The 27,616-nt window shown below is 36.7% G+C and overlaps 1 protein-coding gene across 1 annotated transcript in view; it reads left to right on the top strand.

The window, feature by feature from the left end:
* The window catches only part of LOC113226915, a 220,795-nt gene that overhangs the window by 187,011 nt on the left and 6,168 nt on the right, over positions 1-27,616 (top strand). The window contains exon 3 of the mRNA XM_026459722.1: positions 20,404-20,618. Within this exon, the coding sequence (XP_026315507.1) occupies positions 20,404-20,618 (215 nt within the window). The remainder of the gene's footprint in view (positions 1-20,403; positions 20,619-27,616) is intronic.

Genomic DNA, 27,616 nt, shown 5'->3' with positions numbered 1-27,616 from the left:
TTTCATTTTGCATTGACCTAGGGGCATATTACTAAAAGAAAAAAAACAAATTAAGTAAGGAAAACAAAATACAGTCGATTTGTTGAAATTGTTATGTACTTATCCTTGCGGAAAGACAATCTTTAGACCACGCAGTCAATTTTTTTATATTTTTTAAATTTATATGTGGTAACCATAATAAGAGTTTCATTCATATTATACATACTCTGTTATTGTTTAAACCGAACAATGTGTTGCTTCTTGCTTATTGCTTATGATATTGAAGTGTTGTGTCGGAACCGCACAGGAGTGAAACACGGTGTGTGTATGGAACGCCACATCTAGTACGCTAGTACATAAATATCGTTACCAGCAAACTTATCTTAAAACTGGAACGCAATTAATGTTCACATTACTGATTGGTGGCATAAATATGACGGCAGTACTTCGCTGGACGAACTCTATCACAAGTAGCTATTCAGCCACTAAAATTATTCAAAGATTACTATTACAAAATTATTTCACATGAAAGGCCATTCAACGGCTTAGATACCCGTAGCCTCACGCGATACAACAAGCCACTCAATACGTCATCTGTTGGAATGACAGCTGTCATTCTGAAAGGCAACATAATCCATAGTGAGCTTGCAACACTGACATTATTACGTGGAATAGTATGGCAACAACGTGATTGCCTCGAGTTTAACTGCTTACGGAATTATGGAATATCCATTCGCAATACAATATACTACGGCAGTTGCATGGCAATTTTGAATATATACGTAGTTATATATGTAGTTCCCTCTAATTTACTCTAAAAATCGTTCTGAAGGTATTTTTTGAGTACTCAATAGTAAAACTTTTGAATTAGTTTTTTTTGTGACACCAAATGACGATAGAAACAAGTCATGCGACACGCCTGTCCATAGCAGTCACTGCCACTCAGAGCTTTAAAACGCTCGATATGTTCGTCCATTAACTTGGTATTAAAAAGAAATAGATTGCTACTTTATGCCTAATTCTTTTGCCTAATTTATTTAAATGGAAACGTTCCTATTATAAATTTTCACATTTTTCTTTTTTTTTCGTTTTGTTATTTTCAAATAAATTCAGCCATAACGTTAAACGTTGGTTTACTATATTTCACTTGCATTGCATATGTATAATATAGGTCCCATTTATAACATTTATTTATTTATCTCAAAGGAAGATCAACAGCTTAAAACTAATTTAAATAATAATAATAATAATAACAACTGAGAGCCAATTCCAGATCCTTACAATTGGGGTAATGCCGACGAAATTAATAGAATCTTTGTCCTGCAGAAACTTGCGGTTGGGGCTATTTACAATTTGGGCCCCCGGGTGTTTTTGAGAGATAAGTTTAAAGAGAGATTCTTGCACTAGCGTCACAGTACATATAATGAAAATGTAATTTACGTTAAAAAGAATAGAATTTTTTTATAAGAAAATAGTGACAGACATAACATTAATACGAGGAATAAAAATAAACAATCTGTTCTTGATAGTCGTCTTCACAAAATCACAAATTCTTTTAGGGGACAATGTATACGTTTCTATAATAAGATTCCGGTGAATATTCAAAATTTGCCATTCACGAGGTTTAAAACTGTAGGCAAAAAAAATTCAAAAGGTTTATTTATTACACAGCTTCTGCGTACTTGGATGACAAAAATCCGTAGTAGTGACCCGTTTAGCCCTTGCAGTAGAGTTTAATCAATATGACGAATTGAAGTTATTATATACTTAATATACTTCCCTCCCTCTTATGATATGGGGTCCTTCAAACGAGGCGTGAAGAGGCATATTGTAGGCAGGCAGGGTGGAGGCGGCTAGTGCAGTGAGGATTCCATCGCTGCACTAGGTTCCTTCGCGTTTGGATACCACTTTCCACTTAACATCAGGTGGAGTGGAGTCATTTGCCTGTCAGGTATATAAAAAAAAAAAAAAAAAAAGTGTAGTTTACTTACCTATGAACTAAAGATATTTAAGTTTAAGTTTGATTTCACAACTAGAAATATAAGAAGAAACTTACTCAATTTATCTAACTTATTACATAAAAATACCACCGCAATCGTAAGCCTCACTATGAGTCAAAGAAGTGCCCACTGAGTGTCCTCCTTGCCGAAATTATAGTTATATTGAAAAGATTCAGATCAAAAATATTACATAGAATGTTAAAAATATTACGTGCACAACACATAAACTCGTTTTGCCTGTAATTAGTACCTACCGGGAGTAGAACCAAAAGTGAATTGTCTCTCAAAGACTTACACGGAACTTTCAGTGATATTTGTAATAGCTATTGTGGACGTCAATTGAACGTGATGTTATTTTTATTGTGAACAAAAAACATTAACGTAACCAATATCACGACGCATTTCAAGTGGTAAGAGTTGCTACTTACAGAGACTGTAATAAGCAATTGGCAAAATTCTAACAATTTTGTTTTATGATACCTTGGTGGTAAGCGACACGCCTATCGATAGCAGTTGTAGTGCCAGTCAGAGCTTTAAATCGCAACGATCTGAGGGGCACTGCCACAGCATCCGTCACCCTGAGACTAGTCCCATGTGCCTGTAATTTCACCAGCAAAACTGGAACGCAGTAAAGCTCACATTACCGCTTGGCGGCAGAAACCGGGGAGCCTACCATAGCCTTTCCAAAAACAATCCTATTTCAATGTAAGCTTAAAGTAAGCTTATTATAATATTACTCATATTCCTACCATGACAAACCTGTCAACCAAGTTATGTATTATTGCTAAAGTGATTGAAAGAACGAATGAACGAATTCCCAATATTGTTTATTCCTTACGAAAAATAGGAAAGAAATAACGCTATATGAACTATATAATGCCATCTCTTTCTTTTTTGATGTTCTGAATCGACTTGTCGTAGTATAATGTTTGAGTGCTTATTGTTATTTACATTCGGAGAATTTGAACTGTTAAAAAAAGAAAAGTATATAATAATGAAATCTATTAAAATTACGTTGTTTTCAATTATTTTTCCACATTGTCATCAAGAAAAAGAAATAAAACAAGCTGAATTTTAATTGTCACTTTGTGAATTCGGAGTTATAGTCTAGTGTCAACTGTTAGTGAAGAAGAAGCATATAGATGTCGCTGTCATAATTTTACGAAATAAACATCGCGCATTTTTATTTAATGAGAAATGATTCCGTAACTACTATTAAATAAAAAATAAACAAAATATTGAAGAGATTTACGTAGATTAATAAGTTCAACTTAATTTTTATACATTACCAGTCAATATTTAGACAATAAAATAAAAAATAATATTGTTTCCACTTCGTCCGAGTAATTTAGGATTGCTAAATTTGACTTATGAACAATATTACTTTAATGTTAAAATGGCGTCATAGTACCTACGAACTGAGTGAATGAATAGTCAAAAAAGCCGAAGCCAAAGCTGCCAATAAAACATCACAGTTTTACATTATAATAAGCTTACTTTAAGCGCGACGAAAAGTCAATGTAAGGTTAAAGTAATATTGTTTTAAGAGGTTGTGGTAGGGCCCCTCGAAGTACTCTTTCACAAGGAGCTCAATTGCTACTTTAGTCCTTTGTACGATAGCACAGAAAGGGAACAAACATACTCGTACGATATTTAGTACGAGTATTTTATAAATACATTACTCTCAATCAATACTTTGCTGCTATATCAACCTGCAATTAGGTTGATATTCAAAGCAAACGGTAACGGTGGGGTGAGCACTGTACGTCGATGATTTCATAACGGCGGCACACTGGAATAGGGTAATAAATGGCAACGTTAATAAAATTTTCATTCATAAGCGTCTCGTATAATACCAGCATGGCATTTAAGATGGAAGGAGTTCCCCGTAACCATTAATCGTACGATTCGGGGAGGGAAAAATTATATTTATACGAGTATATATACACATTAGATGTGTCGCAATAAAACATTGAGTATAAAAGACGCATTAGTTAATAGTTATTTGTTCAACAAGAGAGCAAAGTCGTTTTTTGGTGCGAGTGCTGTTTTTGAGTCCTGAGCAAGCGAAAGATTCTATAGTTGAATCACGAGCGTAGCGAGTGATTCAGAATTAGAATCTTGAGCGAAGCGAGGGACTCAAAAATACGAGCTGCAAAATAACTTTGCTCTCGCGTGATACATACAACTTTTCACCTCAGCAGCGAGAACATATATATATATATACTAAAGGGACAAGTAATAAAAACACGTCATGAAAGCAAATGCATCATTGTATATTTACAAAAATACAGAATTTACAAAAAATTAAAAGTGGAACGTGAAGTTTGTACAATTCTGTAGATTAAAAGTTACTGTTTTATTAGGAACAGTAATCGTCGTAGTGTTTGCTACTTGAGTAGTGGTCGAGGTTTCATTATGAGTTGAGCTGGATTGTGACCCTTCCCGCACCGTAAAAGTTGGTGATTCTGGGCGGGTTTGGGTATGATTCGCATCACTGGAGGTGCTAGGTTGTGCCCAAGAATGCGAAGTCTGTTTTAGGTTTATCGAATCTATAATACGCTTACAGATTTTTGATTTATTTTCTATTGAATCTTCGATATATCCTTCAGCCACTGTATTTGATCTCCAACCGCCATGGCGCTTCAACGTTGTGAGGTCAGCTCCTCCATCTGCCAAAAGAGTGGCTGATGTTCGCCTGAAGCAGTGGCCAGTGTATAGCTGCGGCTCTTTCAAATCTAAAAATCTTGCGATTTCTCGTGCAGTCGCTCCTATTTTATTAATACCCATCGGTTGCCGCGTACATTTTCCATTACGATATTGTATGAAAAAGCGGTCTGTGATCGTATTGGGAGGGCGCAATGCTTTATATTTCTGGACAACGTGTGCGTATTCCTCACGGACGACGAACGACCTGTCTATATTTGTTTTCGTATTTGGCAGGTTAATCAAAAGAAGGTCGCTGGAATGTTGTTCAATGGCATTAGGAGTTAGATTCAATAACTCGTTGGAGCGGCATGCTCCGTTTATTCCAATGATAAGGATGACCTGAAACATAAATAAAACGTCAATAAGTATTGTGTCTTTTAGAGCAGTCTTAAACGTGGATTTCTCATAATATGTAGCGTTATTTTTAACCATAAAGTTCCAATACAAGTCGCCAAAACAACACATTTAAGTAGGTAAGTATAATTATGTTGATAGAAATTGATAACATAACTACCAAAGTCCAAATTGTATTAACAATTAAAATATAACGCTACGACAACAGTAATAATATTCAATACTTACTTTTGCGGCTAGGAAAGTGCAATCTGGAGCTTCATTAAGAAATTTTTCAATATTAGCAGCCGTGAAAACTTTCGATTTTTTTGATTTGTGGCCGACGGCCGATCTTTTCAAAAACGCAATCAGCTTTGCGTAAGTGTTTATATGGACGTTATTTTTAGTTTGTAATGTAGCTTTCAACATCGAATATATACTCCACATCGTTGACGGCTGTTTTGTATGCGACATTTCAATGAAATAAGACAGAAGCACAGTTTCCGACATAGTGTTTCCTGCGCCCTTTTCGTGCCTCCATTTGTCAAAATGTTCGTAGACTTTCAGGTACTTTTCACGAGATTTACTAGGCAAGAAACTTAGTTCAGCATTTTTAACAGTTTCAACTAACTCTGGAGGAGTTAAAAAATTGTCGTCTTCACTGGAATCGCTCATATTTTCTATTTTATTACGTAGGTAGGTATCCAATTAACTATCAAAGAAGTACCTATCGCAAGCAAATAAGAAATTTTGAATTAAAAAAAAAAGAAAGCGCGCTTTTATTTCCGCGTTCCGGAACGTTCTCGCTTGTATTCATTGAAATCACACATTGTAAATATTGTTATCTTTAATTGACGTTATAAATTTAGCATATTTTTATTGCAACACTTGCTTTATTTTTAATGAAAATTGTAAAAACTAAATTATCATAGTATAAAATCGTATTTGTATTTCTCACATAATTTATCTTTTAGATGAATTGACGAGTTTCCGAACGTGCACTCGTTCAGCCATTTTGTGGGGGTCTACTATGTAGCTTAAATATCGAAGTACGAATAAACCATAATTTTCTTTTTCCTTTTTCTTGTAATGAAGTGAAAGGGACGGAGCGACTGATTTTGAAATATGTCGAATTTGTATTAGACCCCTTCGCATTAAATGACAAGTCTCCACTTAAAAAGCAAAAAGCTACTTTTTCTCACGGAGTGAGCAAAATAAGATTTTGCTCACTGATTTCACACAGCAAAATAGCCTTGTTCGAGCTGCTGAGGTGAAAAAGAATAAAACAACACTGTAACAACAACAATACAAGAACCAAATTAGGTTAAACATCACGGAGTTAGACAAAGAATCAACTCAACATTGTACCATTGAGCGCATGTCGAGCTAAGTGCATTTTTTCTTTCGATGTTTTTTTTTGTGTTCTAGCTTCATACTATTTTATTTTATGATATCAAGTGACGGGACGAACAAGTCGTGCGCCTGATGGTGAGCGACACGCCTATCCATAACAGTTGTAGTGCCACTCAGAGCTTCAAATCGCAAAGATCTGAGGGGCACTGCCACAGCGCCCGTTACCCTGAGACATAAGTTGACAAGTCCCATGTGCCTGTAATTTCACCAGCACCCTTACCCTTCGAAACCGGAACGCAGCAATGCTCACAATACTGCTTTGCGGTAGAAATAGGTAAGGTGGCAGTACTTTCCTGGACGAACTCTTTCACAAAGAACTCTACTGCTACTAAATATATATGAATAACATAAAAATAATTTAGTTACGAGTCATACAGCTTTAAAAATGATATATAGTATTATAATGTATTAAAATAGTATACATTTATAGTATTCATTTTTATGCAAACTAAGAGTGGATACACACGACGACTTTTAGCACACTCTTGGGATTTATAGGCGATTGCATCAATGCAATCGAGCGTTTGTATCGATGCAGTCGCGCGCTTGCATCGCTGCTTAATGTCGCGCGCGTGTGTAAAGATAAACCATTAACGACTGTACCGCCACTGCACCGCACTTGCATCGCTGCTAAAAGCCGCCGTGTGTAACCGCTCCAACAGTAGTAATGTTTATTTCGAAAAAAGATAAACAAATCAGGATATAACTAACATTAACAGACTTTTTTAAAATGTAAAGATTAAATTGTGTCTTTACCTATATGGGTTTGCATTATAATGACACTGTTACACCTCTGGATTTCAAAGTTAGATAGTGTTACTTGATACTGCGTATTTAATCAGTTACTAAAAGTACCAAAGTATTTGAGTTAATACACTGAAAACATCATTACATAAAGTTCGATCGGGACGTGACGTTTACATTGAAGGTGACAGCGACCCGATAAATAGCGTGCGTCGCACATGGGCCTTTGAGTGTCTCTTAATGTGGCACTCTTACTGATTACCGTAGTTGCCAATAAGTATTATTGTATTGGTCCTTTGAGCCAGGTCTTAGTAACTTCCGGCATATATTGTCACTTTGTTTTCCTGGATAGGTGGTAAGTACTTTGTTTCATTGATTTTTAGTGAATGTAGTGATGATATTTACTCCACTCGTTTATTATATTTATTAATACAAAGGTCGAACGTAAAGTTCCTTCGACCTAATAGAAATTTAATCAGTCCAATCCCTCACGTATCATCCGTCGTAGGTTAAGAACCTTCAGCTAGCCCTTTTATCCGGTGGTGCAGTCAAGGTCATCAGCGGCCAACTGTAAAGTGTCATTAAAAAAAATTATAGGACTCGAACCTGCGCCTGTGCCGAACCAGGGCCGCCACTCTACCAACTAATCTCCAGATCGACTCTTTTTTTCATTTTTTCTTATTTTTATATAATATCAATTGCCGGGACCATGCATAACAGTTGCAGTGCCGCTCAGAGTTTTAAATCGCAAAGATTTGTAGTGCACTGCCTCTGCGTCGCTCACCCTGAGACATACGTTGACCAGTCCCATGTGTCAGTAATTTCACTCTTACCCTTCAAAACCAAAACACAATAATGCTGACATTACTGCTGGGCGGCAGAAAAAGGTAAGATAGCAGTACTTCCCTGGACGAACCCTTTCACAAGGAGCTCTACTACTAAGTCAACAGACCATACGAATTTGATCTTTGTTTTTGGTTCTAACGACTTTTTGACTTTTTGTAGCGTCACCTGTAAGAAATCTCTGAAAGTATTTTCTTCATTCAACCAAGTACGATTACAGCTACCGAATATAGACAATGAATATTATGATGTTTTTATACCATGATATTAATTTTTTTCTGACACAGATGCAGGTTCGAGAATGCAAGATATTTATTCGCTGAAAGTGTTTCTTTTATTGTGATTAGATGCAAGACCTGTAGGTTTTTTGTAACCAATGAGCACTAAAAGTTTAGTCGGCTTTTACCGCTGTAGCCGACACCTTTATCGCGACAAACCAAAACACTGTAACAGCACAGTGTTTTGTATTTTCTTTACAAACAGAATTTTTCGACTGTTATCAAGGGAAAAGAAATTTATTCGTTTTTGAACAGGGTTATTTTGCAAAGTTAAATTATAATGGCTGGATATTTAACTTAGTTAAATGTATTTTTTATATTATTAACCACAAAAAATACAAAAAGCCGAAATCATTTTCGTAACTTATTCTTATAGTGCTGTTTTTGATATTGCAGTGTTTTGGTTTAACACGATCCTGTGAGAGATCTACTAGGTACTTTGTTTCGGTAGATCAGCTCCTTGACAATTATATATTTTTTTATTATTAGTTAATGTAAAACTGTTCTGATTTGTATCTTTTTTTTTTCATTACAAAAAATTAAACTTGTGAATAGTAAAACAATGTCCAAACCTCGCGTACAATCAACCTACAAGACAACTCCGTTTGGAGCAATTATTGCGCTGAAAAATTTCTTCGTCGAGGAAATTTTTCTTTTTGATCGACCTTTGTGTTAATAATCATAACAAACTAGTAGTGGAGTTATATCACAAAAAGTCTCAATAATAAAAGTGTATATTATTTATGTAACTACTCACATAAAAGCAAAACGCTACTGAAACCGTATAATAAAGGATGCAAACGAACGACGTTTTCGTGGCGGTTTTTCGTTACACATATTGAAAGTATTGAATCCATACGTTACCAGCGGTATTACCAACGCACCTGATGCCGATGCCGCCCCTTTATGTATTCAGGGCAAGAGTCGCATTCCTTGCGTTTCTGTTAAAAAAAAAATACGGAATCCGTAAATTAAAATGTAGTCTAATGGTGAAATACTGCTCGCTTCTATCGTCGTTTGTATTTGAAAAAATAGTTTCATATTTTCCTGCTCAAATACTTATTTGTTTGTACAAATGTAAGCGGTGCGGTAGTTTTGAAATTGAAAAACTGTTGCAATCGGCTATGCAACTACAATTTTAATTTGTTTCCTAAAGAAAAGAAACAAACAAAACACTTAACAAAAACGTAAAAACTTTATCCTGGTACAAATACTTTTAATACTCAGAATATTTTACATACATATTGTGTAGTTAGGTACAAGTCGCTTATATGTCATTGTACAGATTTAAAGTAAGCATCCACAACAAACTATTTCGTAGTAGATAATGATGGCTTAGCGGCCTAGTGGGCTGAGTCTGCCTACGAAACCTTTTTTTTTTTTATTACCCGAGGGAATCTGCTTACAGATACCCCGGCCCTGCGGGGGCAAAGCCGGGGTTATGTGGGCTTGTGTTGAACCCTGAAGGGGAGCAACCCGACCGCACCAAACCCGAGGGGTGTTCCTCCTCTCCGCTGCAAGTAGAGGCACGGGTACACTACCGCTCGTCCGCGCCCCACCTGCGGCTGGCCGCGCCCAGCACAGTCCCTCCCCGAGAAGGGGGACACAACTGTCCCCCGACTCCAAATGTTAGGCTCGCTGAACACCAGACGAGCCTTCCATCTCGGGCCCCTCCATGCTGGGCAGCGAACTCCCCCGAATCCGCTACCCAGGGACCATGGGGCCAGGACAACATCCCCTCAACTGTGAAATTCAGAGGATGCTCCCCCAGCCCCCGCGCATTCACGTGGACTCTCCGTAGAATGTCCTTTGGAGCGCCCATCGCAAGGGCCAATCGCCCAAATTCGGCCGCGGAGGATAGGACGAGCGGCAACGACACACCTCTTCTCCCGCGACCCTCCTCCCCGCATGCGCCCACGCGGACCCGCTCGGCCTAGATCAAGACGAGCCCGCGCAGTACGCCCTCCTCCTCGGGCCAGTCTAACTCCATCGGCCGGCCCGTGAGTTCCTCTTAGCTTCACTCTCCACCTCACCTCTTAGCTCAGTGGGATGAAATCGACCACGGCTACTAGAGCCCCCCCGCCACGACAAGGCGGGAACCCGTTCGGGGTGGTGCCTACGAAACCCGGGTTCATATCCCAGTTGATTAGTTTTTTTTTATTTACTTTTATATACTTACTACTTACTGTCATCGTTTGTGGTACAAAAATGTGTATTTTTTGTTATATCTTTAAGCCTATGTTATTAATATTTAAGCATAACCTTCGGTAATCATTGCCTATATAATAGTTTTATTTTTTTCACTATATTAGTAGGTCATTGGTATATTATATTAATATAGTAATGACTGTTTGTACCAAAATAAATAGAAAATAAAAGACGTTGTGCGACATCGTGATGTCTGCAGCGTGCATTTACAATTTTTATCATTTTTAACCAACTTTAAAATAGGAGTAGGTTCTCAATACGACTCTATTTATTTTTGTGTGTAACATACATACGCGGTTACTCCGATATCTGTGAACCGATTTCGATGATTCTTTTTTGTTGCAAAAGTTGTGGCCCCATTCTAATCCGAATAAAATATTCCACCTCTAAGAGTGACAAATTATAATTGAATCGGTTATTTCACCCACTTCTCGATAAAATATTTGAGATCGGTTTTTTTTATAAAAATAGTTATAATTATCTTATTATGCGATAATTAACAACGCTATTTAGTTGTTCAAATCAAAGTATAACATGAGTAATACGGACTGTAATTCTTTTGCAAACGAAGATAACTCATAATAATACGCCAAACAACCAGGTCTTAAACAAGATAATTCTGTATACAGACATGTATAGACGTATACAGGCCCCCTGGACCAGAACCAATTAAAAAAACCATTGGTCCTACCGGATATCCAACGCTCACCCACGCCCTTCTAGTCGACATCAGTAATCCGGTAGAATATATTATACATGCAGTTATACTGACGTAATTGGAGTGCCTGCAAAGCCCAGGCTGCACTTGACACTTATTTTAATTAAAAATTGCAACAATTTTGTTAAGAGCGTTTCTTTATAGCGGTGTAAAGAATTACAAAAAACATTCACTGTATATGTATTTTTACATGGCCTGTGTACGTAAGGTAAAGGGGTCACGACATTTTTCGACACAAAATCGCATTGAGCCATTTAGAATAGGCTTTATGTCTTTGTAATAAGAGCGAAAAGGACGTGCGTTTCAAATGGAGGTCCAATACGTACTTATTTTATTCATAAAAATAAACGAAAACGAGGGGACTTTAGTGGAATGTATAAGGTTCAGGGATTCTACTCCCGTTCTCTATCTGACATCGTTCCGAAACAATTACAACCGAAGAAGTAATACCCGACCAAATTAAAAGATGCATGATGCGAATGAAGCTTCATACTTCACATTGTCTTTTGATTACTTATTTGATAATAATTGCGAGACGGAGAACGAAAGTCAACCCCCAGAGCAGAACGAAAACGAATAGGACTAGAGGCTGGAATCAGACTAACAGATGTTGGTATGTGCAATTATACTGGTCTGACTGGTTAGGTCTGAAACTAAGGCTCAATTTATATTGCAGCGGAACGGAATGGCGAATTTTTGAGAATGCTCGCGTATGTTCGAGAATGCTCGCGCATTCCGCGGAAGATTTTGTCTCGTATCTAGTTTGTACGTTACACAATAAACCATAAAATTCATTATACATAGTATAATGACAATAACGTTACAAAAATTCGCTTCCATTCCGTTCCGCTGCAATATAAACTGAGCCGTATTGTATCTTGGCCAACAAAATCATAGTTAATACTTAAGTTACTTAGAAATGGATGGGTAAGTAGAACTGAAGGTAGTCCTGTAATGATGGGGCTGGCATTATAGCTAAGCGATAAAAGGTCTAGTTAAATAAAAGATAAAAAAACGAGGGACTCTCTAAAACACTGTCAATGTAGTTAAAAATGGCTAAAATATCTTTCGTAAGCTATTAAACTATTGAAAAGAATTTAATTTAATTTTTACACACATTTACATAGTTTGTAATCTACTGTCATATATCGCATTTTGAAATTAATACGCTTACCGTCACAAAACCAATACGTCAACTTATAAGCTCTGTTAAAATAAGTTTAAATTTGGAAAAGTGGGACTTTCGATTAGTGACGGTATTGTTTTGAACATGCGATATGTGTGCGTTCGTAATTATTGATATAGAAAAACCAGAAAATAATACTGTCCTCCTTATCATAATTAACGTAATTATTATTATTATTATCTACAACCCCCCCTAATCGGTTTTTCAATATCTAATTTTGTTTTAATTTTATTGTTAAGCAAATTCAGGGCACTTGACATTTTTTAGGCGACAATAAAACTTTAGGTGCCAATATCCCGAAAGTTAGAAAAATGCAAATGTTTTAGTATGGCATAATATTCTGCAACGAAATAAATAAAATAGACAAAAACCTTATGATAGTTTCCCTAAACAAATATAACAGCAAAATCAAACTCCACAATTGGCTACTTACCTTAAATTACGATTAAACACAAACCATATTACGTAGAGGTGAATAATAAAAATTCAATGCGCATGCACGCACGCACGCACGCACGCACACACGCACTTACGCACGCACGCACGCACGCATACACGCACGCACGCACGCACGCACGCACGCACGCACGCACACACGCACTTACGAACGCACGCACGCACGCATACACGCACGCACGCACGCACGCACGCACACACGCACTTACGCACTTACGCACGCACGCACGCACGCATACACGCACGCACGCACGTATCACTGACAAACACTTATTTTAGTAGCAGTAGAGCTCCTTGTGAAATAGTTCGTCCAGGGAAGTACTGCCACCTTATCTATTACTGTGTTTCGGTTTTGAAGGGTAAGGGTTCTGGTGAAATCACAGGCACATGGGACTTGTCAACTTATGTCTAAGGGTGACAGGCGCAGTAGCAGTGTCCCTCAGAACTTTGCAATTCAAAGCTCTGAGTTGTACTGCAACTGCTATGGATGGGCTTGTCGCTTAACAACAGGCGCCAGTCTTGTTCGTCCTGTCGCTTGGTATCATAAAAATAAATATTAAGTGTATTTGATATTATTACTTTTACTTTACTATGTTTAAAAAAATAAAATCCAGTACTTATTTAAAATTGTATGTCAAGCTGTCACGGAGGATAACCGACACTTCGGAAGTCGCTTGTGCACCAAGTCCGATTCGAATATGAGAAATTTCGAATATCGCTTGTTGTATCTCAGTTTAGAATTAATCTACAGCCTTATCTTTTTGTACCTTGTTTAGTTTTAGTTACCTATTTTGTTATTAGACTTCGCTAATAAATTTTTACTATATTATTAATGAGCTCATTGATGTCATTTCTTTTTAGCTCTGATATAATATCCTACTGAGTTGGGCGTCCGCCATTTGTACCTAAGTACTTCAATAACCTTCAAGCCAGGACGACAAAGTGCCCTCTTTGTATTATCAATCTCAAACACAAGTGCGTGTGTGTCTCCCTGAGGCACACTGAGCATGCAAGCTCACGGCTCGATGTTTAGGGGTAATAATAAAATCGATACAGACGTCGAGTCGGATCGTGCACTATCTCTGGCGAGTGCTCGCCTGCCGGGAGGTGCTGACATGTCACTTAGTGCCGCTTCCGCAACATAAGAGCGTCTGCGGCTTCGTGCCAACCCTTTTGAGGGTGACGCCGCCACGCCGTCGTTGTGCGGACAGCGGTAGCTATTTATTTTCACTTAGCTTTACTCTGGCGGGATCGAGAAATTTAACTCATTTTCGCTATTTTTTTTTAATTTTCGTTCTTTAGAAAGACAAAAATCCATCCTCGTACTTGCCTGGTTTCTAAAATTGACCTCTACATTTTTTACAACCTTACTTACCTCTTTTAGTGTAGATACCTACTTTGTTACTGAAACGATTATTTCAAGTGTCGATATTATTCAAATACTGAATTAAAGCCCATTTCACCACCATAGAATAAAAAGACTCCGAACACACAGAGTAACGTGAAAACAAAGCAAAATTGAACCTGCGGGAACATTTTCCTGCTGTTCGTTACCAGCGATACCCTCTAAATTTGCTCTAAGTTTAAAGTTACCTTTACCGAAAATTATTGTGAGTGTTTTCCCGTTAATGAATAATGATAAAGTTTAATCATTCCTCTTTCAAATATATTTGACATCATTGTTTAAATTCACTTAGTATGATACTCTTAAAAAGACAATATATCGTAATATTGAATGAATGGATGAACGAATGAACGAATTTACCTGAGAAGTTACCAAGTTGAAATAAATATTTGTGGATTGCATGGCCTCTTAGATACAAGAACAAAATACAATTGATTTATCTATTAGAGTAAGTAATCAAGTAATGGCTCCGCGGAGGGGCCACTACACAAAATACATCCCAAATTAAATTGGCTTCTATTCGAGCTGTTTTCTAAAACAAGCGACGTCTACAAGTAGAGAATGGCTAAGTGTAGATAAATACCTTTTAAGATAATGTGAACTGCTCGTATTGTTCACATGTGTCAATACGGCATTGACCTGTACTATGCCACAACGTGGCAGTCTGTAAGAAGACCTTTTCTCATGTAGCCAACGAACTCGCTAATTTAACGTTATTTATTTTTTTATACATCTAAAAGGAAGACCAACACCTTAAAACTAAATTAATATTAAAATAACAACTGAGGGCCATTTACAGATTCTCACAAATAGAAATATAATAAGGAACATGGACACATTTTAACTAACTTGTTACATGAAAACATAACTTATCATATAAAGTTGTAAGCCTCAATATGAGTCAAAAAAGTGCCTACTCAGTGTTGTCGTTGCCGAAATCACCCTCGTATTGAAAAGATCCAGATCAAAAGTATTACATAGAATGTTAATAGTACTATTAATAATTGCGATAAATTAGAAAGTACTAACGAGAGCCTATTAGAATTTAATGTCATTTGTCATTTTTACCACCCGTCGTAAATACAATGTTTTTCATTACATTTGCAAGGGAATAAATAGATATAACGATACGAACGATGATACATTTCGTGTATGAATAAACATCACTTCACAATATTTACGGATTTTGCAAATAGCGGGTTTTTTCTATTTTTTTTTTAACAGATTACCAACTATTCTTTTATAAATAATACAGCCCTAACTAAAATGTTATAAAAGGCACAGACGCATGCAGCCACAATTTATTATAAAATAATTTCTAAATGATAAAATACTGCAGAATTTTGTATCACAAAATAAATTTAGTAAAATATAGTTAAATTGCAAATGTTTAGTTTTTTATACTTCAAGTTTATGCTAAATATACATTCACATTTTTCGAGCAAAGTAAATTGTTACTCAAAGGTTCAGAGGGAATTCTCAGTGATATTTGCGATAGCAAATGACACTGACTAACAGAAAGCACACAACTAGCAATTAGTAAATTAAGCCCAGGGAATATTATGCAGAGGAGAGTCTGTATTTCTAAGGAAATGACGTGCTGTCCGCCTGTTCGTGTCAAATTGACAAGTTTTTTAAAGTAATTTTCCTTGTAAATGTTATTCGTAGCATATACTTATTATGTACATACTTAATTAAAACTTTCTGAACTAGTATTTTTCTATTTCCTTTACTAATATTTCGCAACTGAAAATTTGAAAATGAAGAAACTTTAATTCATAATTCATTTGTTTGTAAAAACACTTTGTATAGAAGTTGACATGAAACAAAATTAATACAGTTTCACTGTGTCCGGCCAAACGTTAGCCATTCAATATCTTTATTGAAGGTATATTATATAATTTACTCATATGGCCTTCACCACTTAGAATAATAACGAATAGAAACCTAGCCCGCACACGCTAAGAGAGGCAAGTTAGAGGCTTCCCAAAGGGCCTACACGAGCGGGCGGGCTGTTAGTGCTCAAGGTCAAATTGCACCGCGAACAACTCAAACATTTTTGCTAATAATGACGAAATGTGCGGTAAATGGGTGTAAAAATAAAACAGGCAAACATAAAATAGACACTAACATCACATTCCACAAGGAAGTAACGCGTTTCAACTTATATTTTTATGTAAATATTCACTAAAACCGAAAATTAATTTCGTTGCAACAAGACCGAAAATGTTGCAAAGTAACGGATTTCTTTCTCCCAATTTTGCTATTCTGTTTCAAAATAATTATATTACGTAATTTTTTGAGAATATGCAATATCGCGACGGCTGCAGATTTTTTTTAAATTCTAATGTAAGTGTGCATTTGACTTCCATTTCTGCAAGTTAAATGCGTACAAATGTTGATTACAAAGAGCAACCCCTAGAGTTTCTTGCTCATACTTCTCGGGGGTATCTGCCTTACGAATGAGCGGTAGAGTTTAACCAATGTGACGATTTCTAGTGTTATAATGCTTACCTATGAAAATACCTACCTTACCTATGAAGATTATTTTGATTTTGATTCTGGGTATCGTTTGTGGGGTATTTGGGGATGCTCATTATGAATATGGCACTCATTTCTAAATCCAAGATAGCGGGCGCGATTTTTCGAATAATGGCAAGTTGGGAATCATTTTCGAGATATTTGGGGGTGCTCATTACGAATATAGCACTTATTTGTAAATCCAAGATGGCGGACACGATTTTTCGAATAATTGCAAGTTGGGTATCGTTTTCAATGTATTTGGGGGTGCTCATTACAAATATAGCATTAATTTCTAAACCCAAGATGGCGGGCACGATTTTTTAAATAATGGCAAGTTGTGTATCGTTTTCGAGGTATTTGGGGGTGCTCATTACGAATATTGCTTTTGTTTGAACTGTCGTGTCTGCTGTCTTAGATTTAGAAATGAGTGCCATATTCGTAATGAGCACCTCGAATACCTCGAAAATGACTCCCATATTACATTTATTTGAAAAGTCGTGTCCGTCATCGTGTATTCAGATATAAATGCCATTTCCATAAGGATAACCAAAAATAAATTTTTGAAAATTCTTGTCACTTGACATTGTCGATCGACAGTAACGATCGACAAAACCGAGCATGTCTGTAGGCACCTTTAACTTAATGAGTTACGCAAGATACAATTTTCCCACTTTTGAGGGAAATGTTATTCCATGGTATCATTATTTGTATATTTGTGTGCGTGCCGACGAGCGTAGATACAAGTTGCTTACGCCTACATGAATTTGGTTTTTGCCTCACTTGTGACAGTTCGTTTGATATGAAACTATCATTCTATGCGTTATTATTCTAAGGTTCACCAGACTAAACAAGGTGTAACATGTTTTTTCATAATGGACATGCGCACTTAGATTTAATAAGTCAGTCATTAATTTAAAGGCAGTTAAATGTAACGAAATATCACTAAAACTAGATATCAAAATAATAATACTCTTAATAGGTAACGTCAGAATAAATATACTTTAACTGCCTCCGTGACCAAACTGTTACCATCCTCGACTGCCACTCAGAGGTCCTGTGTCCGATTCCCGGGCCAGAAGAAATATTTGTATGGTCAAATTCAAAGATTATTTATTCCATAGGTAAAATAAATTTACACTTGAAAACGCCACATTTAAGCTACTGCTCGTTCACTACGCTGACCTCCCTGAGAAGAACGAGCAAGAAACTTTAGGGATTGCTCTTTTCAAATAAACTTAAATGCTATGGAATACACGTTGAATCAAATTTGTGTGGATTCTGGAGCCGTGTCGTCTTTCCATATATCTTTATCTAACACGTAGTCTTCAATTTCGTGATATGATTTTTCGATCAAAATATTTTTAATGTAGTTTTTAAACTTTTAAAATGATAAACTTAATATATGCTCCGGAATCTTATTGTAAAAACGTATACAGTTCCCCATAAAAGAGTTGTTTACCTTGGTTAAACGAAATCGTGGTACAATGAGTTTGGACTTAGCCCTAAGATTAATATTATGGATATCTTCTTTCTTATTGAAATTATGTCTATATTTGTGGTCTATATTTATTTCTCTCGTGAGTTTGGGTGTAGGTAATTTGTGGTAATCTACCTATGTGTGTGTCTATGGCGCCCGCGATATAGGGTTTCCCTATGTGTGTTATAATTAACATGTATAAATGTCAAAAATTTGACAATGATAGGAATTTATAATCGATCTCTCAATTCTCTATTGAAGGCGTCGCGACGGTTATAACGTCGTAGTAGTCCGACACCCAGCGCTGGATGATCGGGGTACTTGTAATATTAGCACATGGGTGTCTGCCCGATGTCTTTATTCACCAATTTACTTAGGTTCGCGCGCCCCGCGGGTCGTAAAGTAATATTATCCACCGCTGACGCTGGGCGACGGCACTATTGCCTCTTTTACGGGCCGCGAGCGCGCGTCACATGGGAAATTATTTGACGTGCCGTTTAATGGATTTTTGCCTTCATAACACGCTACCAACAGCCAAATAAAAATACGAGTACCTACAAAGTAGCAGTAGAAAAATTTTATTGGGGAAACTTTGACCGCCCTAATTCTAATTTTATGGATATTTTTCTTTGCTGATATTTATGACGTTGTCTTCCAAAGTTCAAAGCAATTAGTCATGAAGTTTTATTAACTTATTATTCTACTTTTCACCGTCTCCCTTGCTTTTCATTGTAAGTAGGACAGAAATTATTTAAAAGTGAAACATAAATCTATGTAGGTACTTTAAATAATATTAAGTACAAAATATTTCTAAAATCTTTTTTCGGAGCACGGCCACTTTTGACTTGCGTTGTTTTCAAACCTATCCAATTTACAGCCAAGGTAACTTAATAACAAGGTAACATTAACAGAACATAAATAAGTTTGTGCGATCCAAACCATTCAGACATTTAAAATCTAAGCTTGAGTAGACATGGTACTAAAGCGTAACCCATTATATTATGAGAAACTTTTCAAAGAATCCAATGCGACTGTACGAGGCTTATTGTATAAAGCCCGACAGTGACGAGAGAATGAGAAGTGTAAAAACGTAATATTAAAATAACAAGCAACCTGAAGAAGCTTTTAGAACGGATTTACGAAGCCGTAACAAGTAGAAGTGGAACATCGCTGCCTCGAACAAAGATATGTTGATGCGTCTAACAATAATAGTAACAAAACAAATATTAAATTGGCAAAGGATATTTCAAAACAACACCCAGCGGATGCAAAGATGTGTACTCAGATTATATTTTCGAGACGGAATCGCAGATTTCTAAAGCATGCATTTATGCGCAATTGAGTCTTCAATAAATAAACGGTAGTATTAGTTTTTACTTTACAAAGATAGATCACTGCGCAATCAGTCCGGTAGAACGTTGCCATTTTGGATTTTAAGAATTATCCTTTTTAAATGATGATACCTAGCCGCCTAGATTACGGATGTGCTCAATTCGTATTCTGAAGGTAACCGAATCCGTCCGGTTAAATGTTGTCCGCCACATACTTTCGAAATAGCAACAGAGCCATGGTTTATACTTTCACGACCCTGTTCTGAAGTTACTCTTTGCGAGCATCGCTTTGGCAGAGAAGTGTCCCTCCCCACAAAGGCGACTGTAGTACAGAAGGTAATCACTTCATTTCTGTCCTTTGCAAAAAGTAGATTCACGATAACGCACACACACACATTAACGCACACATTCGACATAGCCCCGCATTAGGGAAACCCTGTGTCGCGGGTGCCATGGACACACACATAGACAACCACAAATTACACCCAAACTCACGAGAGAAATAAATGTAAGCCATGCAAACATTTCTCCCGGCCCGGGAATCGAACCTGGGACTTCTGCGTGGCAGTCCGGCATGGTAACCGTTCGGCCACGGAGGCAGTTAATGCGAAAAGCGATGTGCTCTGCTTTTCAATTCAGATCAAATAGTGGTGGTCTTGGTACTCAATTGTTGACTCAAAAATAGAAACAATAAGTAAAATTATTAGTCGAATGAAATAGAGTTTTAAAAATGTCGCCTACAATAATTTTGTTCTCGTTCAGCAAGTAAATATCTCTAAATTCTTTTCCTTTGTTCACAGAATACGGAGTCACGAGCCTGGAGCTATTGGAGCTCCGCGTACCGGCACACGTGCCGCTGGGCACTCGTGCGCAGTTGTCGTGCCGTTGGGCGCTGGGTCCCACGGACGTACTGTACTCCGTCAAGTGGTACAAGGATGGCCGGGAGTTCTTCCGTCATGTGCCACGCGACCTCGAGCCGCGAAGGAAGTTTCCGCTGCCTGGAGTCGATGTTGAGGTATTCACTTGCTTTAGGAACCCAAATACGACGAGCATGTTTCCATCTGTAGACGCGATTATCCACTAAGGCTTTAAGACACTAAATTAATATGCTTTAGACACAGGAAAGGGCCCGGGCTACCAACTATGCTAAGCCACTGCTCTTCGTGATTGTCGCCAACATTTCCAAAATATTTGTTAAAATCTATCATCATCACCATAAACCCATTTACTCGTATACGTCTCCTCACAGGCGAAGATTTAGGCCATAGTCCGCCACGGTGGTCCAATGCAGGTTGGGGACTTCACACGTTTTCCAAGGGTTGTGAACCCTCTTCGACGTGCAGGTTTCATCATGTTGTTTTCATTCACCGAAAAGCTCAGGGTAAATTTCAAATTATATTCTGTACATAAATTGCGAGAAACTCAGATGTGCGAGTCCGGATTCAAGCCCACGATCTTGAGAGATCAAGCCATGCCTTGGCTTTCTTCAAAATCTTCACTGACACACTTGAATTTTCTTGCCTTGTACATTTGAATTTTCTTAACCGAATAATAAAATTAATTTTAAAGTAGCCAAACCATTCCATTCTTAATTTGGTCCAATCATATTAATACAGCAATTAAAGGTTTCTAAATTATACGCTTTTGTGGTTATAAGCGCGTGTAATTTAGAAACCAAACAGAGTACTACGCTTCGTTGACCTCGGAGCCGACATTTATTCAAAAATTTGGCAGGAATACGTTAAATTAATGAGATGCTATTCAAGAGGAGAAAGTAGGTAGATTGGGGTAGGCATAATTAGATTAATCCGGGCGTTTGTAAGTTTGCTTAGGTCCGAGTGGAAACAATATGAAACTGGAGCGGATATTACGCCGCGGAGAGGTGCAACTGTAAACAGACCGCTCTCGTGTGGGGCCATTCCTACTTTCTTTCATTTAGCCACCGCACCGCCCTGGCACTTTAAGTTTCTATTTATTTTCACAATCGAAAAAGAGAAAATGTTTTAAAAACAAACGTCCTAATTTTCGTCAATGTGGATCGTTACAAAAACTAGACTGTTCAGCCATTAAGAATTAAGCGTTGAACAAATGGTGTGCAATACGTCGGCAATTTATAAATGGCTGCGTGATTTTATCGAATAACTCCTAATCCAGTTGGCGCTATTCAAATCCTCCTAAACATTGGATTTACAGAATGCATGCCTAGAGTATTTCGCGGCGGATTTAACCCGAGAGGGTCGCGGTATGCATACTAATGCCGAAGCGAAAATTTATTTATCTACCTATTTGTATTTTGCTCAAATGTTTTCGTTCGAAAGCTGTAAAATTTTACAATCTGCCGCAAACCAAACTCGGTTTGTCTAATCTCATTGTCGGTATGACCCCTTCTCGTGCTGTGGCCAATAACAACCGCATTCCCACATGTGAAAATGCTATTGCACTTCCGAGGCTAATCATAGGTAACCCGTTAAAGTTATCTGCTTTGCGGTAACATAAAATCCCAAATAAAATTTTGCAAAATGTTTATAGCGTGTGAACTAAATTATTAGAACTACTGAGGATATGGTTTTCTTCATGTAGATTCTTTTTATTTTCTTTCACAATAGAACCAATGTTCTCAAACAGAAAATACACTTAATTTTTATTGATTAATTGATATTCAATTATTTTTTATGTGAAATATGGAAATTACTCCACTTGTTTAATATAACTATTAACACGAAGATCAAGCACTTAGAAAAAAAATATAAAATTTTTATCTTAAAAAATAATTGAATATCAATTCAATAATATTGAAATACTGTCAATAGCGACATCTCTAACCGGGGCTGGTAACTGTAAAGGTATTTAACTGGGTGACGAAATACTTTCATAGACTTCTCATAGATGGCGCTACGGCTAAAAAGTCGTAGAAAACCCAAATGCAAAGATACTCTTATAAGATATTGTCATAAACACATAGAAAAAATCGTGATGTCCGGTGGTTCGTTCTGTGCTAAGTTGGCATAGCGTCTGCCACGGTTTGCTAGAAGATGTCGGTTCGAATCCGGCCGGATCGAAGGATTTTTTTCTAAGTGTTCGATCTTTCCATTAATAATTAGAAAATATACTGATTACATAATTAAGCAAAAAAACACAACAAATCCAAGCAACACATATAATAACCTAAATAAACACAGTTAAGAAAACAAGTTATTGCTAATTGTTCTCACAAATGAACACTAACAAATATGCCATGTATTAGTCGGGTAACGGAAAACACGCAACCCGGATACTAATCGAGTAGCCGTTTAACAACTGATTCGATTAGCAAGCACATATTGTTTGGTTAGGTAAAGTCAGCGATTGATCAAACCTATTAACCCAACTCGTATTGTGATTATGATTTGAATTGATCCATATCATCATCAAGCCATTTATACGTCCCATTGTTGGGCGAAGGAAGTTTCCACTGCCTGGAGTCGACGTTGAGTTATTCACTTACCAACCCAAATACGACGAGTATATTCCGTTTAGTCTCGGCTAAGACTTTAAGGCACTAAATTAAAATGCTTTCGACATTAGAAAGGGCCCGGGCTACCCAACTATGCCAAGCCACTTCTTTTCGTGGTTGTCTCCAATATTCCCAAAATGTTTCATCACCTTCAACTCATTTACTCATACACGTCTCCTCTCAGGCGAGGGTTTAAGCCATGTCCGCCACACTGGCCCAATGCAGGTCGACTTCACACGTTTTCTGAGAGTTATGAACATTCGTTAACGTGCAGGTTTCATCACGATGTTTTCCTCCATCGAAAAGCTCATGATAAATTTCAAATTAAATTTCGCACATAAATGCACACATAAACTCAGCGATACGAGCCTGGATTCGAACCCACAGACCCTCAGTCAAACCACTAAGCTATCACGGCTTTTTTCGACGACGATCTTATTGATGAATATATTATTTATTCATTTACTACGGACTATAACCATTTCCAGAAAGAATCTGAGTTTTTTGGGACGAAAGAATACGTGGAAGTAAGAGAGTGTGTGTTCTATTAAAGTTAATCTGCTTTTCAAATGAGCCCAAGAGCCTTTGAAGTGTCGATTTTACTTGAAAAAACAGATTTGTGGGTGCGCTCTATACAAAATCAAGACCCTAGAAATAATAATGAATTCTGTCTATTATAAATTTATACCTACACATCTACCATATTATATGAATGAGCCCCAATCACCGAAGACACGACTAGAAGGAATATCCCCTTAACTATGAAATTACGACATTTTGAATTTGATTTCAATAATAAATATATCGTAAGAAAAAATTCTGCGTGAAGTCGAAGCCGAAAAGCTGCGAGGCCAATACTCGCTATGGGCTGATTGCAATATGTATAGCTCTCGTTCAACGCTGCAAATGAAACAGTATTTAAAATTAGTAAAAGTGGGTGGGGCTAATACATTTTTTATGAGAGCCTGGTAAGCCGCATTAGCTCCGTTTACAATGGCAGGTAAATTTGCATTCGCGGGACTTAGCTATGTGCTCACGAATAAGTAATTAAATTACGACTAACTTTCCCTAGCCAATGCCGACAAGGAAAAATTTCAATGGAGAGTTTTAAAAGCATTTCTTTATAAAATCGTCTACAGTCCGTCACTAGGTAGGTACGCGTAATACAAGTATCGAATTAGGACTTCTACCTATTTTAATTGGGTACACTCGTGCTTATTATTATATTATATTTATTATTATTTCAACCAAATAATTCGCCAAAATATTGGAAAAATACATATGTATTATTGAAGAACTAATGTCTTTTGTTAAGATTATCAAACCAAAACAATTTGTCGTTTTAAAAAGGAAATTGACAACGGAATTGGTTTTAAATATTGTTGATGTAGTGACGAAACCCCTGACACAAATACGCACAGCACAGCATTGTTTGTCGACATGTGCAAAGCTTTCGATTTCGTGGCACATGATAGACCGACAACCAAATCTAAAACATATAGCATTAAACGTATAGCGTTAACTTGGTATAAGTCATATCTACACAGCCGGCCCTGTACTCTCCTTCTCCGTTCGACTGTCACACAACCATAAAAGCCTAGAGGATGGAGAAAAATAGTCTAAGATTAAAAGACGCATGATGCGAATGAAGCTTCATGCTTGACATTGAATTTCAATTTGGTTGAGTATTACTTATTTAACAGTAATTGTTTCGGACGAATGTCGGACGGTGAACGCGAGGTAGCGAAGTTTAACTAACCACATAAAAATGTATTTATATTAAATTTCATTATAATAAATTGCACTAATATAACGGATTACCGTTTAAATAGGTTCGGAGTTCCTCAAAGAACAATATTAAAACCTTTATTATTCTTTATAAACATAAATAATAATATTGATAAGTCGACATAAATATAACACGTGCACGACTTGCTTCGTTACGAAATTGAATCAATGACACTGAAAAGTTAGTGATAGAGTATGTTTAGCCATAACCACAACATTTAATTTGCTGTAAAAGGGGTATACAAAATGAATATAAATATTAATTATCACGGTAAGATCTTACAAAAGAAATTAATATTTTTGGTTAGCTTTAACCTATTACACTGAAAGTAGAGCAAAGTAAACAGTTTGAAACTGACTTCATATCTTAAGACAAGTTATCGGCAAAAATATATTTAGTTATTTCTTATAGCTATTGTATCCGTTTTTCGTTGTGGATTGATCATCTGGTATAATTGTCAACGTAATCTTTATACCACACGAGCATTTGTAGGTCAAAAGAAAAATAATGATGCAGTGTAAAACATTGGTCCACGGGAATCTTGTAGACGACTGTTTGAGGATTTAAATATTTTTAATCTACCTTACACGTATGGATGACTATAACTAATTGCAGGTTCCTTACCACGATTTCTTATTATTTTCCTGATGTTTGTTTATAATCCGTTCATGGATGTTACTTAAACAGTATCGCACACAAAAAGTCACTACTTTTCTTTGTGCCGTAGTGTTTATTTTATATTAATTCAATATAAAATGTTCAATGTAAATCATCGAATTTTGTCAGTACGTTCTTGATACTTCTTCAAGGAGAAGCAATAAGCAGTTATTACACAGAAACCAGTTGGAAATCGTACTGTAAAGCTACTATGCACTATCATATTCTGATATTTAATTTTACGGTAAACGCCGTTACTGTCCATGAATGGGTTAATTAGTGATAATCATTCAGTGAATAAAAGTGCTAAAATCTGTGTATTATGACGGAACGTTTAAATAAATAAAATCAACAACGCACATACCCATAGCCCCGCGTTAGGAAGATCCTGTATCGCAAGTGCCATGGACGACCAATACAAGTCAAATTTGCAGTCAGGTTTCCATTTTATCCACATCCATCTAATAATCATCCATTAATCATCGTCGTCACCAATACTTTATACGTTCCACCGCTGGAACAAGGTCTCCTCTAAGGAGGGAGTTAAGGTCATAGTCCACGACGCAGGCCCAATGTAGTCTGAGGACTTCATACCTATTCCAAAGATCGTGAACCTTCTTCGACAAGTAGGTTTTAGCACAATGTTTTCCTTCATGGTTAGCGAGAGTTATAATAATAATGTAATAATAATAATAACTCACACACTCATAGCCCCGCACTAAAGAAACCTGTGTCGCAGAGACCATGGACACATACATAAACAACCACAAATTACACCCAAACTCACGAGAGAAATAAATGTAGGCCATACAAATATTTCTCCCAGCACGTGAATCGAACCCGGGGCCTCTGCGTGGCAGCTCAGCATGATTCATTCGGCCACGGAGGCAGTAAACGTTTGATTACATGTTCGATGTTTTTCACCTTGAAGAATTAGTTTCAACCTGAAAAAAATTTATGCTTCACGGTGAATACTACAACTACGCTGAAACCTTCCTCAGCGTTTAACACGTCAGTCTTCTTCTTATCATATCAATAGCATACACTATAATGCTTGCCATCGTAGTGAAAAGTTTTATATAATGCTGGCAGTTTCGTGGTACGGCCGCTTGTACATTTCTTTAGCCAAATTGAACATTCAGTGATGTTATATCTTAAGCAACACTGTTCTCGATTCTGATCGATTTTGAAAACAAAGGGACGAAAATTATTATGACCTTAGCAATATTATAAAATATTCTATAACTCTTTTGTTATAACGTTTAGTAACGTTTTGTTATTTTTTTCAGTTAGACATCCGAGAAATAATAAACAATTCACAAAAATTTAAATTGTCCACAGCCCAAATGGTTTCTATCATACTTGCAGAAACGAGAACAATTCGTAGATATCAATATCAAAACAACATATAACATAAACACTACGATTTTTGTAAAAAATATTTAACTGTTTACCACAGAAAAAAGTAATAAAAAATTCAATACCACAGGGTAGTATTTTGGGTTTATCCTTTTTTTAATATATCGACGCCGAAAAGCGATCTTGTCGTATCTCGAAAAATAGGACTTTACACCGGGGCCGAGAAACTATTTCAAAAAATTATTTCTCGTTAATTTGTATTAGTAGAAAGTCATTACCATAATCATTATAAATGATTTGCCAATACTTTTAGATGCCCAAACCATACTTTACGTAGATGACATTACTATAATATTTCAATGCTATGATATAATAATTAAATATTACATTAAAACAAACAACAAACTGGTTAACAGATCACAATTTAACATTAAACTTTACGAAAACTAAATTTATCCAAGTAAAACCACGTCAAAAACCACCAATGAAAATCGATTTGTCATATGAAAATAGTAAAATAACATGTGTAGATTCGTGTAATTTATTAGGATTAGTAATTGACTCAAGAGTTAATTGGAAATGCCATGTAGATAAGGTGTCTGGAAAATTATCTAGGTTCACATACGCTCTATACGATTTTTAAAAATGTACAAATTTAAAAACCGCTATGTCTGCATATTACGCCTATGCGCAAGCTTGGCTAACTTATGGCGTC

This window comes from Hyposmocoma kahamanoa, unplaced genomic scaffold (assembly GCF_003589595.1).
Source record: "Hyposmocoma kahamanoa isolate Upper Pololo Valley unplaced genomic scaffold, ASM358959v1 202, whole genome shotgun sequence".
Classification (NCBI taxonomy): Eukaryota; Metazoa; Arthropoda; class Insecta; order Lepidoptera; family Cosmopterigidae; genus Hyposmocoma; species Hyposmocoma kahamanoa.
This window is presented reverse-complemented; position numbering and strand designations above follow the sequence as displayed.